Here is a 16,831-nt window from a genome sequence, read left to right on the forward strand (position 1 = left end):
TCAATCCACTTTTGATAATCAAATTACTAGGTTACAAACTAGTAAACCTAAACCAAAATTCACCAGTCTTAGTAAACCTTTACCCCCTGAATTTCAAGAATCAAATTCTAAAAATCAATTTTCTGTTAGTTCTGATAAACTATACGAATGGAATATCGATGGTTTAAAAAAACAAGAAATATTAAACAAATTGCACCATATGTCCATGGTTGCAAATAGTTGTTACTAGGGGATTTAGACCTATAATATGTATTACTACAAGAATAATTATGTTCTTCATTACTTACACTTATGTTATCGTTACCACTAAGTGATGACAACCTAGAGCTAGTACGCCATTTGGTCATTATGAATGGAATGTAATGCCCTTTGGTTTGAAAAATGCTCCTATTATTATTATTATTATTATTGAAAATTTGAAATAATTATAAAAGCTTGGAAACGACACCGTTTTATTGTAAACTCATGTAAGAAAAACGTAGGCCGCGTGTCATTATTCTAATGTGTATATTTATTTGAAAAGCGTGAAAACGCAAATCGGGATCATTCTTTGTCTGTTACTCTCTGTCTTCGTCTTCGTCTTCGTCTTTCAGATAACCTGAATATTGTTTATTGTTTTGGGGGGTCTCTGAAGAACCAGGTCAGCTAGCTTCTTTAATTTATTTGTTCATATATTTATACAAATATTCTATGTAAATATAAAAACTTTGGGTTTTGGGTTTTTATTTCTAACTGGGTATTTCGTCTTTGAGCTTGCTGGTTCTGGGTTTTTATTGAATTTGAAATTTCTTAAGGAATTTTTATTGCAGAGTTTTTGTGCAGTGGAAATCTAACTAACCCATATTTTCAATTTCCTTTTTTCCTTTTCATTTTGTACCTTTTTGCCTCATATTCCTTACACTACCAGTACTGTCAGATAATACACACTTATTACCAATTATAACACTGATTTTTTTTTTTTTTTTCCCTAGAGAAAACATATATATATATATATATATTTTATGAAGTTTTTAAAAATTATATTTTTAACCAAATTTTCAAAACTGTAAGAAATTCATAATGAACCAACATGAATGTTTTATGTATAAGTACGTGATATTTATGTATGTATGCATATATGTCTGTATGTGGACCTTCAACTGTAAAATCTGTTTATGCACATAGACTGGTCAATTTCTGTTTCAGAAAGAAGTTGGTGTTTGGATTTTCCCCCCAAAAAAAAAAAAAAAAATGTGTTTTTGATTGTTGAGTGGTGCTTTTACTACTCTTCATTTACTCTGCTATTTTGGCCTTTGCATTACTTTCATTTAGTCATACAGATATTCTATCCGTCTGAGGATGTGCATTGAATCTCTTCCAAATTTCAGGGTCATTTTATAAAAACTGGTGTAATTGGTACAATAAAGTGTTCCAAAGTTGGAGGTTATGTATATATATATGTACACATATTCTGATAAAGAAGTGGATAATCATCTGGGGATTTTATGACCATGGCAAAAAGAGTAAAGGGAGACAATGGAGGAATGGTTAATAATGAGCTTCATACTTTATTTGTAGACCGCATATCTCAATTACCCGATCATCTCATTTATCATATTTTCTCGTTCCTTCCCACCGTTTATATCGTCCGTATGAGTCTTATTGCCAAGCGCTGGAGACATTTGTGGCTTTCTACTCCCTTTTTGTACTTTGAAGACTTCTGCAATATTACCTTCGACAAGAAGGTGAAGAAACAAGATATGGTCTTAAATTTCCCGACCAACTTTTTTAGGTGTCGTGAACTATGTATGAAAATTCAAGATCCGCTCATAGTAAGCTTTAAGTGTGACACAACTTATAGTTTTGCGAGCTCTGGCATTGCTACTAGACAAATAGATGAATGGTTAAGCTTTGCTGTACAAAATAAAGTGAAGGAGTTAGATCTCCATGTCAAGCAGTATCGGTTACCTCAGTCTGTTCGTAGTGCAAGTTCACTAACCGTCCTGAAGTTGAGTGAGGTGAAGTTGGTGGTCCCTTTTCCACCAACCTTTCCCTCTTTGAAAGTTCTCTCTTTGATGTGTGTGGATTCTGATAATAAGTCACTTCAAAATCTTATTTCAGGGTGCCCCGTTATTGAGGAATTATTTTTATCAGGATCTAGTCTTGGATATCTGGATTTTACTGTTAGTGGAACACTTAGAAGTCTCTCATTATCGCGTGTGGATCTTACTGATCAGTGGCTGGACGGTTTGATTTCTGGACTTCCAATCCTTGAGAGATTAACTTTAAAATGCTATAAGTTGAAAAACATTTGTATCTGCAGTAACAGCCTTAAATTTCTTTCCATTGTGTCGTTGAAGAGCATTGAGGCAGTACTTCGAACACCAAATTTAGTTTGGTTGAAATTTGCATGTGGTTCTGACTGCTCAATCATTTTGGTTGAAGCTCCCAATCTATTAGAAGCTAATTTGTACTTTGCATACCGATATATGGATGAAACTTCATATTCTGCTCTTGTGCGTCTTCTTTCGAATCTGAATTTCTTAAAGAAGATGATGCTGAGTATTTTGAAAGAAGAGGTCTTTATTATTGTTTAGGTTCATTAAGTCTAATTTTTTCACTTTCAAGATTTTGATGAATGATTCAGGTTACTCACTGATAATTGTTTTTTGGTTATTGTGTGTTAACTTTTGTAGGTTCTTATATTTCCTGAAACAATAAGAAAGAAATGCTCTTCTCCTTTATCTAATCTGAAGCATCTCAAGGTGAATTCATATAATAGGTTGACTAAAAGTGCAGAATTGCGGGATTCTTTGCTTTGGTGTGCACCTTCTGTGGAGACTCTTGAAATAAGTTGACAGCATGAGGGTTAATATTTATGGTTGGCTGGCTTGCATATGGTAAACACTGTAGAAAATCAGTTAATAATGTATATACATAAACTTTGTGCATATATATATATATATATAGAGAGAGAGAGAGAGAGAGAGAGAGAGAGAAATTCCATTTACTTTTTTTTTTTTTTAACTAAATTGTGTTGACCATCTGTTTTTTGTTGTTTTCAAGCTGAGTTAACGAAGTTTTCATCTATTTTGCCTTCCAGTACCTTTCCCAGTTGCTAATAGATAGTTTAGCTATAAACTTATAATCCTAAACTAAACTTTTGGTTTGCTAGTTTTGTTGTAATTAAATATGAGATTTAATGAAATTGAGACAAGGTTCAATAGTAGAAGCATGACTTATCTAGTTATCCTTATTTATGGAGAAATCCAAATGACACATAATGTTTTGAGAATACATATTTGTAGAGATGGACTTTGGCCCTTTTTGCAAGGTTTGTTAGTAATTTTGGAGCATGTTTTTATGGGTGTAATTAGGTAAAAAGAAAAGCTGTTTGGTTTAGTTCAGCTCTTAATATTTATTGTTTCTTTATACTTTTAAAATATGAAAATCCAACTGCTGACATAGTAGAAGATGATATTCTACGCATTGAAGGCCAAACTTTTTAATTTTTAATTATTATTTTTTTAATGCACTTTTTCATGATGATTCTATGTGCTGTTTTCAAAACTTGTAATTAGCAAAAGAGTAATGCGATCAGAATCAGATTGTTAACTTTTACCAAATTACGTGTCCAATGATGTCACTATCATGGGTTGAAAATTTATTACAAATTAGTATAAACTAATAAAATATTATTATATTATTTAATATATTTTTTTTAAATAAAAATTTGCTATCTTTGACAGTATTGATTCCCAAGTGGTGCTTACAGGACAAAATAAAGCATCAAAAACGTCCTACTAGTACTCTGCCCGAGTTCTTTTAAAAATAAAATAGATAAAATAAAGTACCCTGCCAGAGTTTGGACTAAATTATTCTAGCTTGATATTTCAATTTCTTCCTAGTATTATTAATTTTTGAAATATATATATATATATATATATATATATATATATATAGATATATATTTTTATTTTTTATGTAACCCATGATTACATGGGGAGGGGCTTTATTATTATAGTAACCTTATTTTGACATATATATTTTTAATAATCTATTAACACGTATTTATTTTTCGTAAATATTTATTAACACATATTGATAATTCATTAAATTTCATGGTTTATTAATTCATTGATTTCATTTCAACAACCAAATGCACCTTTATAATAAATAGGTCTTCCATTCTATTCCCGAAACAGATCTTTATGTGGATTATTCCCCCCCACACACACACACACACACACACACACACAAAAAAAAAAAAGAAAAAAAGAAAAAGAAGAAAAAAATTATAAGATGGCAAAACGGCTTGCTTATAAGATGGCAAAACCCCCCCCCCCCCACACACACACACACACACACACACACACACACAAAACGGCTTGCTTATAAGATGGCAAGGAAACAAAAATTACTGCTTATAGAAATATGATCTTCTTACTAGTCTTAAATCTAGTTCCTTGCAATAAAAAAATTTAAAAAGAAAAAAAAAGAAAAAAAAAGAAAATTGCTTCAATGTTTTTAGTTTTCAAGGACCTGGCTATTAGGTTTTAAAATAGTTTTCTATTCTATAAAATAGAAAATTGTTTCTAAAATAAAAAATTACATATTTAACCATTAGTTTTTAAAAACAGTTTTAGAAAAAAAAATAAAAAAAATTTAGAAAATATTAAAATAATATTTTTTATTTTTTATTTATTAGTTTTGAAAACTATTTTCAAACATCACTGACTAAACACCTTTATTTTCAAAAAATAAATAAAAATAGTTTATTTTTTTATTTTTAAAATAATATTTTGAAAGCCAAAAACTGAAAATATGGCCGGGATCTATTTTTCTTTTTAAAGTTTTATTTTAATTATGCATTAGGTTTTTCATCTAACTACAAGTTGGAAAAAAAAAAGAACAATAAAAAAAAAAGAATACCGTTTCAAACTTTTTATAAAATGAAGTTCATTTTGATAAACATTTTTGTTTCATTGTAAAATTGTAAATGATTGACAGTCTATCATTATATTCACTTATTCATGTATATTTGATTTTTCAAAAAAAAAAAAAAAAAAAAAAAACCAAAACCATAAACGTTAACCTTATTTATTTATTTTGGCATTAAAGATTAAGTTAGACGACTAACATTTTGAAGATAGTTTTTTATTTTTTTCATTTTTTACTTTTATTTTTTTTATTAATTTTAAATCTTTGATATTTTTTTCAAAATGGGTGCTTATAAAAATATTAAATTATTGATCATTAAACGGCGCCGTTTTCCTATGAGGAAAATGGCGGCCTTGTGAAAACGCATTTTAATGGCTTTGTGTTGTGTTCGTAAAAAGATTAGTAATTTTCTTTCTACTTTTTCACGATCATTCTCTCTCTCTCTCTTTCTCTGTGGCTCTCAGTCATGGCGGCCAATTACTTATCTTTCACTATTTAGTTTCCTCAATCATGGAAAATCGGTGAGGTGCTTCAATTTTTTTCTCTGTTTGTTTGTTGATGTAAATTATTCTTGATTTTGGGTCTTTTCGGCATTCGATCATTGGAATCTTCTGCAGGTCAGTAAGCTTCTTCAATTTTTGTTCTGTTCTGTTTGCTTGTTGATATAAGTTATTTTGAGTTTTGGGTTTGAATTTATTTTGGGTAACTTGAAACCTTAGACTTGGTAAGTTGAATATCTTCAATTTTTTGTTCTGTTTGTTGATATAATATAAATCATTCTGGGTTTGAATTCCTTTTTGGGTATTTGATATTTTCAATCTTAGGCAGGTCAGTTAGCATCTTCAATTTTTGATCTTGTTGTTGATGTAAATAACCTGGGTTTTGGGTTTGAATTTATTTTGGTCATCTGGTCAATAAGCTTCTTCACTTTTTGTTGCTATAAATATTTTGAGTTTTGGGTTTGAATCACTTTTTGGGTCATTTCATTACGTGAATCTTAGATAGGTCAGTGAGCCTTAAATTTGTGTTCTTTTTGTCTGTTGGTATGAATAATTTGACTTTTGTGTTTGAATTTCTTTTGAGAATTTGAGAATTTGATTCTTAGGCAGCTAGTTAGCTTCTTTAAGTTTTCCTTCTTCATTTTTATTTTTTTATTTTTTTATTTTTTTATTTTGGGTTGATATATAAAAACAGTTTTGAGTTTTCAGTTATGAATTCCTTTTTGCCTATTTTGACACGGGCAATTTCTTTAAAACCCCATTCCATACCCTCATTCTAAACAGAGTCCATCTATCTAACCTTTCCACAATTCCTTTTTCCTTGTTATTTTGCCCCTTTTTGTTTCATATTCTTTACCCATAAAACTAGTACTTAAAATCCAATGACAACCAATTCCCTTTGGAAGTATATTAAAAAAAAAAAACAAGGTTGTATATTTTATAAATAAAATTTTAAAATCAGTATCACTTTTCAAAATCACCAAAATGTTATATGTTTATGTATATCTGCTTCATTTTTGAAATCTATGTGTGCAATCAGACCAGTCTTTTTTTATATCAGAAGGAGTGGTCTCAGATTTTGTACATAGTATTTGAGTGTTTCTGTTCATATACTTCGTTCCCTTACTCTTTGAAAAAGACCATGGAGAATTTTTTGATAATTTTATAATAAACGTTGTAATTGATACAGTTCGCTTCCAATAGTAAAATGTGTTATTGTACATATTGACGTTCTGATAAAGAAGTGACAATCTTCTCAGGATTTTTTTAACCATGGAAACAAAAAGAGTAAAGAGAAACCGTGGAACAAAGGTGGAAAATGAGCCCAACATCATGGCTGAAGATCGAATCTCTCAGTTACCTGATCCTGTTATACATTATATTTTCTCATTCATTCCCACCGTTCATCTTGTTCAAATGAGTAGTCTTTCAAGACGCTGGAGAAGGATGTGGGTTTCTACTCCCTTTTTATATTTTGACGAATCCAATGATGTTGTTTTCATCAGGAAGGTAAAGAAAGGAAACATGTTCCTAAAGTTTGTGGGCAACTATTTGAGACATCGCAAGCAATTCATGCAAGCAGATATGTTCATAACAAGTTTTAAGCTCCATCACTCATATTTCAAACTCAGGCGCACTGATGTTCGAAGGGTAGATGGTTGGGTGAGGTTTGCTATTGAAAGTAAAGTGAAGGAATTAGATCTTCATGTGCGAGATTACTGTATTCCTCAGTCCATTTATACTGAAAGTTCATTAACCCAACTTAAGTTTCATGGTTTGAAGTTTGAGGTCCCTTCACTTTCAACCTTAAGTTCATTAACTCAGCTTGAGTTGAGATATTTGAAGCTGGAGGCCCCTTGTCATTCGATGTTTCCCACTTTGAAAGTTCTTTGTTTGGTTGATGTGGAATCTGATTACAACTCGCTTCAAAATCTGATTTCTGGTTGCCCAATGATTGAGGATTTGCATTTACAGCAACTAACAAAAATAAATTGTCCACTACTTGAATATCATTATTTGGATATAAGCTTCATAGATTTTCCTGCTAAGGCACTTAAAAATCTCTCATTATCATCCGTGGTGTTCAGTGATCAGGGGTTGGAAAGTCTAATTTCTGGGCTTCCCCTCCTTGAGAGATTTACTCTAGATTATTGCTATAAAGTGAAAAATCTTAGTATCCATAGTCATAGCCTGAAATATCTATCCTTTTCTGAATATTTTTATATCCTAAATGCTACCTTTAGAACGCCAAATTTAGTTCACTTGGACTTGAAACTAAGATCTTTTGGCATGTCAGTCATTTCCATTGAGGCCCCCAACCTTTTCCAAGCCAATTTGAGACTTTCGTATAGCTATAAATCTGCTGATCTTGTACATTTTCTTTCAAATCTCCACGGCTTGAAGAAGATGATGCTGTCTATGTTTTGTGAACAGGTATTTATAGTTTGCTTAGTCTGTTTATGTGTTTTTGTTTCATTTTCTCAATTTCTGAGTACCAGATTGATGATTAATGATACAAAGTTGTTGTGCTTAAATTGTGTAGGACATGATTTTTCCAGAAGCTATGAGAAATACATTGTCTCCTCCCTTGCCTAATCTGAAGCATCTCGATGCCATCATATACGGTGACCGCAAGAAAAACTCAGATTTGCAGGATTTTCTAGTTTGGTGTGCACCTTCCATAGAGACTTTCATGATACAGGGAAAATCTTCTTATTATTGGTTTAGTACTTAAAAACTATATTTGTAACTTGTAAGGTTTTAATTTTCCGAGCTTGCTTATTTTAATTTGACTCTGTTTGCTACCGATGATTCCCAAATGTTGTAAATATGGGACCAAATTCAAAAATCCTAAGGGAACCTCCTTTTTGTACTTTTTAAAAATAGAAATTAGAAAAATATTCATTATCTAGAACAGTGTTATAACTCAGATTTTTGGCAATACCATTACTATTGAACACAATTAGTATATCTGAGTGATAATTCTGTAAAATTATTGCCAAATTTTAATTGAAAAATTATTTGCAATTTTTTATTTTTTTGCTAATTATGAAAAGAGAATAAAATAAAACAGATTAAAAAAAATTGTTGGAAAGCACTCTGAAGAACTATAGAAATTCACTTTTCATACACTTGCATTTATAACGAGTATTGAACAATTGTCTAAAACCGTATAAAGATGACTGAAAAATTGTTAATATATTTTAGAGCTTGATATGGAAGTGTTGTAATTAGTAAAGCTTTCTTAATCAAAACTAAATGAGCTTGACCATTTCTGCATCATCTTCTTTATAATCACACTGATAGGTTTAAATTATTAACAACAATTTAAAGGAAAAATTTAGGAGAATGTGGATATAGCATGACTGCATGCTATCTCCTATTTATTTTCTTTTTCGAAATTTATATTTTTGTATTTCTTAGATCGAAGTTATTATGCTTTTAGCCCTGATTTTTTTAAATTTGCAATTTAGGCTTTTAATTTACAAGTTGTTACAATTATGTCCCCTTTTTTTTTTTTTTTTTTTGTTTTTTTGGCTAAACTATAATCACGAACTCTGTTCCATATGACTTGCACATATTGTAAATTCTCAAAAGATATTGATGTTTGGATTCTTTTAGAAGTAAATTTCAAAAGAAAATTAAAAAACAAAGTTAAAAGTTCCAATTGGATAAAATTTCAATAAAAGGCAAACCAATAGCCTAAAATGCAACATTTTTAAAAATAAAAGGCCAATAATATTATTTCTTAAAACTAAAGGTACTAAATTGTAAATATCCAATCTTTTATCTATTTTTCAATAATTTTTCTCTCTTTTTTTTTTTTACTACTTTTTCTGATTGTTTTTTCCATTTTTCTCGCCTTTAATTCTATTATGGAAATGATGATAATAATAATAATAAAAAAAAAAAATTGGCCAACGAAATTTGCTGTTCTTATGGCTTCTAAACGCAACACTATTTATATCACAAGACCTTTTTTATTTTTTTATTTTTTTTTAGTATGTCTATAATTTTCTCTACTTTATAGTATATTTTTAAAATTTATTTTTTGGCCCTTTTTTTTCTTACTAAATTTATTTTTTTGGCTTTATCAATTATGTTAGATGACCAATATATTCATATTATTTTTAAATTAGGGGCGAAGAAAAATAATATTAAACTACTGTTAATATTAATAGTGTTTAAAAAAACCTTCAAATAAAACGACACCGTTAGGTTGCATAACTCAGTTCCATTCCCTGTCTGAAAGCCAAAAAAATGGCATTTTTCTCTCCATGATCACTCATTCACTCTCTCTCTCTCTCTCTCTCTCAATCATGACCATCAATCAGATTGGCTTCTCTTTCAGTGAATCAGGTTTCTCTCTCTCTCTCTCTCTCTCTTCTGAGGCGGTTTGGCGAAGGTTGGTTCAGTAGGCCATTGATATTGTGAATCTTGGCAGGTCAGTGAGCTTCTTCAATTTCTGTTCTGTTTGTTAATTTAAATTATTTGAGTTTTTGGGTTTGAATTTATTTTGAAATTTTGATAAATTTGAATCTTAAGGCAGGTTAGTGAACATCTTCAATTTCTTGTTCTGTTTGTTGATATAAATAATTCGAGTTTTGTGTTTGAATTTCTTTTGACAATTTTGATAATTTGATCAGTTAAGTGAGCTTCTTTAAAATTTTGTTTTTGTTTTTGTTCTTTGTTGATATATTAAATAGTTTGAGTTTTAAGTTATAAATTTCTTTTAGAGGTATACATACACATACGTACATACATACATACATACATACATATATATATATATATATATCAACAATATGCACAAAAAAAAAGAAAAAAAAAAGAAAAAAAAAGCGGTTTTGGAAATATGATCTCCTTATAAATCCCAAGTAAAACACAAGTTCCTTGCACACACCCCAAAAAAAGAAAAAAAATGGTGAGTGAAAAAGTGAAACACTAATTATATCACAAAGTTCTGATTAATTTCTTAAAAAATGATTAATACATATACGTTGTTTTCTATATCGTTATAGTTTATTTATTAATTTATTTTTGGTTTTAAAGATTGTGTTAGATGACTAACATTCTGATATTACTTTCAAATTTAAAGCTAAGAAAAATTATATTAAATTACTGATCGTTTGGTCACAAAATTATTGTGTAAGAATATGAGGAGTTGAAGAGTAAAGTTACTTTCCCAAGCGGGAAAAGTAACTTTAACAAAATCAGTAGTTAGTGCTATTGCCTTTTATGCCATTGGGAAAGTAACTTTAACAAAATCGGTAGTTAGTGCTATTCCCTTTTATGCCATGTCTGCTTTTAAATTTCCGGAGAGCTGGTGCAAGGAAATAGAGAGCAAAGCCAGTAGGTTCATTTGGAGTGGAGGCAGGCCGGGCAAAAGGCTTATGCCGATTTCGTGGGTAAAAATGTTTAGGCCGAAATATGCTGGAGGTTTAGGCCTAAGAAGACTTAAGGACATGAATCTTGCCCTCCTAAGCAAATTGAGCTCGCATCTAACTACAGAATCTGGTAGATTGTGGGTACAAGCCTTGAAATCCAAATATTTTGCTGGAAGAACCTTCTTGCGGTGCAACAGAAAGAAGCACTCGTCTTGGACTTGGTATAGCATTCTCCAAGCTAGGAAACTTATTCTTAATGGCCTTTGTTACAGAGTTGGTAGAGGGGACAAAATTAGTATTTGGGAAGATCCATGGATTCCCTACATTTCAAATTTTAAACCAAGTCCTCTAATACAAGTAGTATTTTTTGTGAAATGTTTGATTCCTTGAGACTTTCAAACGGTGAGTGGAATTTGGAGAAGGTACAGCTTTTGTTTGACAGCAACACAGTGGCCAACATCAGTAAGATTCCAAGTACCAACAGGAACCTGGAAGACAAGATAATATGGGTGGGCAACAATAACGGTAGATCGTCTGTGAAATCTGCCTGCAAGCTTTTGGTTTCTGGAAAGATTTCTCGGAATCATCATGATGGAAACATTTGTGGACATCAATTTTACATGAAAGAATAAAGTTCTTTCTCTGGAAGTTAGCAAATCATGGTCTCCCCACCGTTGGAAACCTGCTCTCTCGGAACATAACGGTAGATGTGGCAACGTGTGTGCATGGGTGCAACTGTATGGAATCCGAAAATCATCTCTTCTTCCACTGCCAAGTTTTCCAGAGCGATGTGGTTCTCGATGCCATGGAGTATTAGATGGGATGATTTCATTGACTCTTCCTTAGAAGAGAAGGTAAGCATCCTTGCAGAGCCGGCTGGGGTGCTGCCGGTCCATCAGAATGACAAGGAGAATTTTTTTCTTATATGAAGCTCTCATTCTGGATCAGTTATGGAAGATTAGAAACAGCTTCCGGTTTGAAAACAAAAAATTCTCTTTAGAGAACACAATGGACTTGTTGAACCTCAGAGTCAAAGAAGCGAAGGCAATTCTCTTTGGTAACAACTTGACTTGACACAAAGCTCCTTCGCAGTTCATCAGAATTAATACAGACGCAGCAATAAAGGATGGTGGAAGTATGGTTGGCATTGTTGCCAGAAATTCTGAAGGAGAAATCTTAAAAATATGGGCCATTCCTTTTCATTCAGACTTTCCAGAGTTAGCTGAAGCTTTTGGTATTAATCAAGGGCTGATAAAAGAAAAGGAGGAGGGTTGGTCTTAACATATGGTGTGTATCTGATGCTAGGAGAATCATTTTCAGTTTGAATAATAATGACTTGCAAGATACCGCAATGGCTGGTGGATGGAGTAATCAACGACATCTTTCAGTTGAAGAATAGGTTTCAAGAAGTAATCTTCTGCTGGTCTCCTAGGAGTTCAAATATTTTAGCTGATTTTGTCTGTAATTGGTGTATTAGGAATGGTGTTACTGGTTCTTTGTCTACGGATATTTTTCCTAATGTTTTTCTGTCTTTTGTTTCCCAGGAGCGTGGTTTTTAAACCACATCACCTTTTGTAAGCTGGTGTAAGCTTTGTTTGGGTTTTGGTTTAATACACGTCCATTTGGTAACCGAAAAAAAAAAAAGAAAAAAGAAAAATTATTGTTGTAAGAATATTGCTATTTAATATTACTAAAATAATTCCTATCTAAACGACACCGTTTTTGGTCGATAGTCGTCCTCATTTCTGAAGCGCATATATCTATATCTATATATATATATATATACACGCACGTGTGTGTGTGTATATATATATACATATATTTTACTTCGATGTTTGGAAACCCGAAAAACTGGTTTTCTTTCTAGTCGCACTCTCGCTCTCGATTTCAGTCTTTAGTTTCGCTGTGCGATTCCTCAATTGGGTTGTTGTAGAGGTTAGTCAGCTTCTTCTATTTTTGTTTTTGTTTTGTTTTTCTTGTTGATGTTAAGTATTTATCGGTTTGACTTTCTTATTTTGGGTATTTGGTCGGTGAGAATCTTCAATTTTTGTTTCTGTTTGCTGATATAAGTATTCTGAGATTTGGGTTTTTATTCCTTTTGAGAAATTGAATCTTTAGGCAGTTTGTGAGCTTCTTGAAATTTTTTTTTTTTTTTTTAGGGGGATGTTGATGTATAATAAAACAGTTTAATTTTTCAGTTATAATTTATTTTTGGATATTTCATGTTAGAACTGTTGTTTCTTGCTGGATTTTGGTTTTTCAATTTGAAATTTCTGCTAGATATTTTCATCTCTGAGTTTGTGCAATGGAAATTTCTTCAAAATCCCATTTCATACCCTCATTCTGAAACAGTCCATTTCTTTTGCCTTTTTATTTTGCTCCTTTTTTGTACCATATTCTTCACCCGTACAAAGTATTTATACACAAAAAAGAAAAAGAAAAAAGAAGAAAAAGAAAAAAACTGATACCCGTTATGGATATATGAAAAAATTGGATTTTTTAAACAAAATTTTAATATCAGTATCACTTCATATAATCACCAACATGTTATATATGAAGGTGTCTATGTCTGTTGACTTCATTTTTCAAATCTATTAATGCAACTGACCAATTTTATACATTTCAAAATAGAGCTCTTCAATTTTGCACAAAATATTCAAGTGATTCTGTTTATACACTTTCTTTCCTTAGCCTTTAAGAAAACCCTGGAGAATCATTTTGATAACTTATATCATAACCTGTGTGATTGATTGAGTTTGCTTCTAACAGTAAAATATGTTATATACATATAGACATTCTGATAAAGAAGTGGACAATCTTCTCAGGATTTTATAACCATGGCAACAAAAAGAGTAAAGAGAAACTGTGGAGAAAAAGGGGTACAAAATGAGCCCGACATCATGGCCGAAGACCGAATATCACAATTACCTGATTCTGTCATATATTATATTTTCTCATTCCTTCCTACCATTCATCTTGTTAGAATGAGTCGTGTTTCAAGGCGTTGGAGACGGATGTGGGTTTCTACTCCCTTTTTATATTTTGATTGTCATTTCGATGATGTTACTTTCACTGAGAAGGTAAATAGATCAAGTATGTTCCTAAAATTTGTGGGAAACTGTTTGAGATGTCGAAAGCTGTACATGCAACCAGATACATTCATAACAAGTTTTAAGCTTCACACGTATGATAAACTTGGACACCATGCTGCTCAAGAAGTAGATAATTGGGTGAGGTTTGCCATTCAAAGCAGAGTGAAGGAGTTAGATCTTCAAGTGGGAGAGTACTGTATTCCTCAGTTTGTTTTTACCGCAAATTCATTGACGCAACTGAGGTTTCATGCTTTGGGGTTTGAGGTCGCTTCACTTTCAACCTCAAGTTCATTAACTCAGCTTAAATTAAGAGCTTTGAAGCTGGAGGTCCCTTTTCTTTCAAAGTTTCCCTCTTTGAAAGTTCTTTCATTGAGCTATGTGGAATCTAATTATGAGTCGTTTCAAAATCTTATTTCTGGATGTCTTATTATTGAGGACTTGCATTTACGAGCCCTAAATGACATTCATCCTGTGCATGAATATGGATGCGATTTGTTGGATATAAGCAACATAGATTTTCCTGCTAAAACACTTAAAAAATCTCTCATTATTTTCTGTAAAGTGGAATGTTCAGCGGTTGGAATGTTTGATTTCTGGGCTTCCTCTGCTTGAGAGATTTACTTTAACTTGTTTCCATGAAGTAAATATTAGTATCCATAGTCATAGCCTGAAATATTTATCCTTTGATGCATATGGAGATACCATAAATGCCACGATTGTAACACCAAACTTAGTTTACTTATACTTGAGATGTGATGTCCAGTCGATCATTTCAATTGAGGCTCCCAACCTTTTCCAAGCCAATTTAAGTCTTACAGATGGTGGCTATGGATCAGCTTCATGTTTTGATCTTTTACATTTTCTTGCAAAGCTCCACGGCTTGAAGAAGATGAAGCTGTCTACTTTCTGGGAAGAGGTATTTATAATTGCTTGCTTTGTTTAGTTCTGTTTGTTTTATTTTTACAATTTCTAAATACAAGGTTGATTACTGATGATACAAATTTATTGTGGTTAAATTTTGTAGGATATAATTTTTCCAGAAGATATAAGAAATACATCGTCTCCTCCCTTGCCTAATTTGAAGCATCTTGAAGCTTCCTTATACGATGAGCACAAGAAAAATTCAGAACTGCTGGATTTTTTGGTTTGGTGTGCCCCTTCTGTAGAGACTCTCAAAATAAATGGTAAAATTTTATTGTAAGTATTAGGGTCTTTTTAAAAGCTGATTTTTATACTTAAAAACTACATTTGTAAAGGTTGTGCATTTGTAAAGGTTGTAATTTTGGAGCTCACTTAAGCATTGTTTCATTTTTCTTTGGGTAATTTCAATTGGGGTTTACTACCTTCTAGTTTGGCTCAGTTTCATTCAAGGATTTCTTATCTTTTTCTTTCTTTTCTTGTTTGTCATGGACAAAATTCAGAAACGCCAAGAGAACCTTGGCTTGTTCCTTTAAAACTAGAAATCAGAAAAATACTGATTATCTAATGAACATGGTTACTGTATTCGTTAAAACCATTAAGAATACATCCTGATTTAAATTTTGGCCTGGTTGAAATCTTGCTTTCTGCAATTGTAGTGTTGACTGAAAAAACAGGTTATTTAATACATTTAATAAGCATCAAAGAAAAAAATTAAGTGATAAAGTTTTAATTTGAAAATTATTTGTCATATTCGGTTGCAAAGTATATGAAAATATAAAAGAATTAAAATTTGTTGGGAGGCACCGTAAAGAGTGAATTTATTTTGTTATTTTATATTTATGCTTATTCGAAAACATAATAAATCAGTTTTTTTTTTTTTTAATTAAAATGTTGATTTCATCTTTCAATATCATTTTTATCATTGATTTCATTTAAACTGTCAAACAGTATGCACCCTGCCTCTAATGGACTGGGATGGGAAATCCTCATTCAATCGGATGGCGGCAAAAAAGGGGCAAAATTTTTTTACTTTTAATTTTTTATACCTTTTTTTTTCGAAAATGGATTTACAAGTTATATATATATATATGTTATTTTAAAAAAATAATTTTTTTGAAAAAAATTAAAATTAGAAAGTAATTAAATGGGGGAAACAGAACAAGCAATGGGGATTCCGTCTTGATTTGGAAACTCTCTGTTATAGATGTGAAAAAAAGCGATTAACTGATCAATTTAACCAATTTAATTCAATCCAATTTATTTAGTTTGGTTAATTTATATTAAATTAAATTGATTTTAAAAATTCAAAGTCGATAAATTAAATTGGTTTAGACCAATTATAAGAGCGGAATAAAAAAAGAAAATAAAACCTATACAAATCAAACCGATTAAAATATAAATTCAAAAAATATATATTCAAAAATGATTAGTAAATTATTGTGTTTTTTTTTTTTTTTTTGTTCTGTTTGCCATTCATCTTGGTTTGCATTTTTTAATTAAAAAAATTAGTTATAATTGAAATATTATATTAACCAATTTTATTTTATTTATCTTGTTGAAAAAAATAAATATTTTTAATTTTTCAAAAGTTACGAAGATTTTAATAAAAATTTTGGCTATTTTTATACAAGTAAAAAATATCAAAAGCCAAAATTTTAACTAATTAGTTTTTAAAATTCTAAAACCCAAAAATTTATTAGTTATATCTAAAACTAATTATTCAATCCAATCCAAACAAAATATTTATCAAATTTATGATATTAAAATCGGTTTGGATTTAATTGAAAATTCACAAACGGATTAGTAGGTAAATTAGATTGATTATTGCCAAAATAAATTAGTTTCAAACCGATAAATGCTCCTACTTTCCACCCTGCCATAATTTTAATAAATAAGTAATAAGGTGGGACTATGATAGAGATGAAGGAATCTAAAGATCGGATCACAATTAGGTAGGTAGGGGCAGGGGTGGCATCCTCTATACCCTGGTCGAGCCCCTAAAAATACTCCC

The 16,831-nt window shown here is 31.0% G+C and overlaps 3 protein-coding genes across 8 annotated transcripts; all 3 read left to right on the plus strand.

Annotated features, from left to right (window-relative positions):
- The first annotated feature begins 503 nt into the window (after positions 1-503).
- On the plus strand, positions 504-3,069 carry LOC107422258 (F-box/FBD/LRR-repeat protein At1g51370-like). 2 transcript variants are annotated; one of them, XM_048477417.2, is made up of 3 exons: positions 504-640; positions 1,368-2,558; positions 2,676-3,069. In XM_048477417.2, the coding sequence occupies exons 2-3, from the start codon at positions 1,485-1,487 to the stop codon at positions 2,835-2,837; spliced, it is 1,236 nt and encodes a 411-aa protein (XP_048333374.2). In that variant the 5' UTR covers positions 504-640; positions 1,368-1,484; the 3' UTR covers positions 2,838-3,069. The 2 variants fall into 2 exon arrangements, with proteins under 2 accessions (XP_048333374.2, XP_060672037.1); XM_060816054.1 differs by lacking the exon at positions 504-640 and having other exon boundaries at positions 647-2,558.
- Positions 3,070-5,317: 2,248 nt separating this feature from the next.
- LOC107422257 (putative F-box/LRR-repeat protein At3g28410) lies at positions 5,318-8,327 on the plus strand. 2 transcript variants are annotated; one of them, XM_016031685.4, is made up of 3 exons: positions 5,318-5,537; positions 6,680-7,853; positions 7,963-8,327. In XM_016031685.4, the coding sequence occupies exons 2-3, from the start codon at positions 6,693-6,695 to the stop codon at positions 8,152-8,154; spliced, it is 1,353 nt and encodes a 450-aa protein (XP_015887171.1). In that variant the 5' UTR covers positions 5,318-5,537; positions 6,680-6,692; the 3' UTR covers positions 8,155-8,327. The 2 variants fall into 2 exon arrangements, with proteins under 2 accessions (XP_015887171.1, XP_015887170.1); XM_016031684.4 differs by having other exon boundaries at positions 5,334-5,441.
- A 1,362-nt stretch (positions 8,328-9,689) lies between these two features.
- LOC107422256 (putative FBD-associated F-box protein At5g22720) lies at positions 9,690-15,222 on the plus strand. 4 transcript variants are annotated; one of them, XM_060815967.1, is made up of 4 exons: positions 9,690-9,864; positions 13,633-14,226; positions 14,663-14,815; positions 14,924-15,222. In XM_060815967.1, exons 2-4 carry the CDS (start codon positions 13,645-13,647, stop codon positions 15,098-15,100), a joined length of 912 nt encoding a protein of 303 aa, XP_060671950.1. In that variant the 5' UTR covers positions 9,690-9,864; positions 13,633-13,644; the 3' UTR covers positions 15,101-15,222. The 4 variants fall into 4 exon arrangements, 3 of the variants coding, with proteins under 3 accessions (XP_060671950.1, XP_048333372.2, XP_060671949.1); XM_048477415.2 differs by lacking the exon at positions 9,690-9,864 and adding an exon at positions 12,596-12,742; XM_060815966.1 differs by lacking the exon at positions 9,690-9,864 and adding an exon at positions 12,608-12,742 and having other exon boundaries at positions 13,600-14,226.
- The last annotated feature ends 1,609 nt before the right edge of the window (positions 15,223-16,831 follow it).

Source organism: Ziziphus jujuba, chromosome 3 (genome assembly GCF_031755915.1).
Source record: "Ziziphus jujuba cultivar Dongzao chromosome 3, ASM3175591v1".
Lineage (NCBI taxonomy): Eukaryota > Viridiplantae > Streptophyta > Magnoliopsida > Rosales > Rhamnaceae > Ziziphus > Ziziphus jujuba.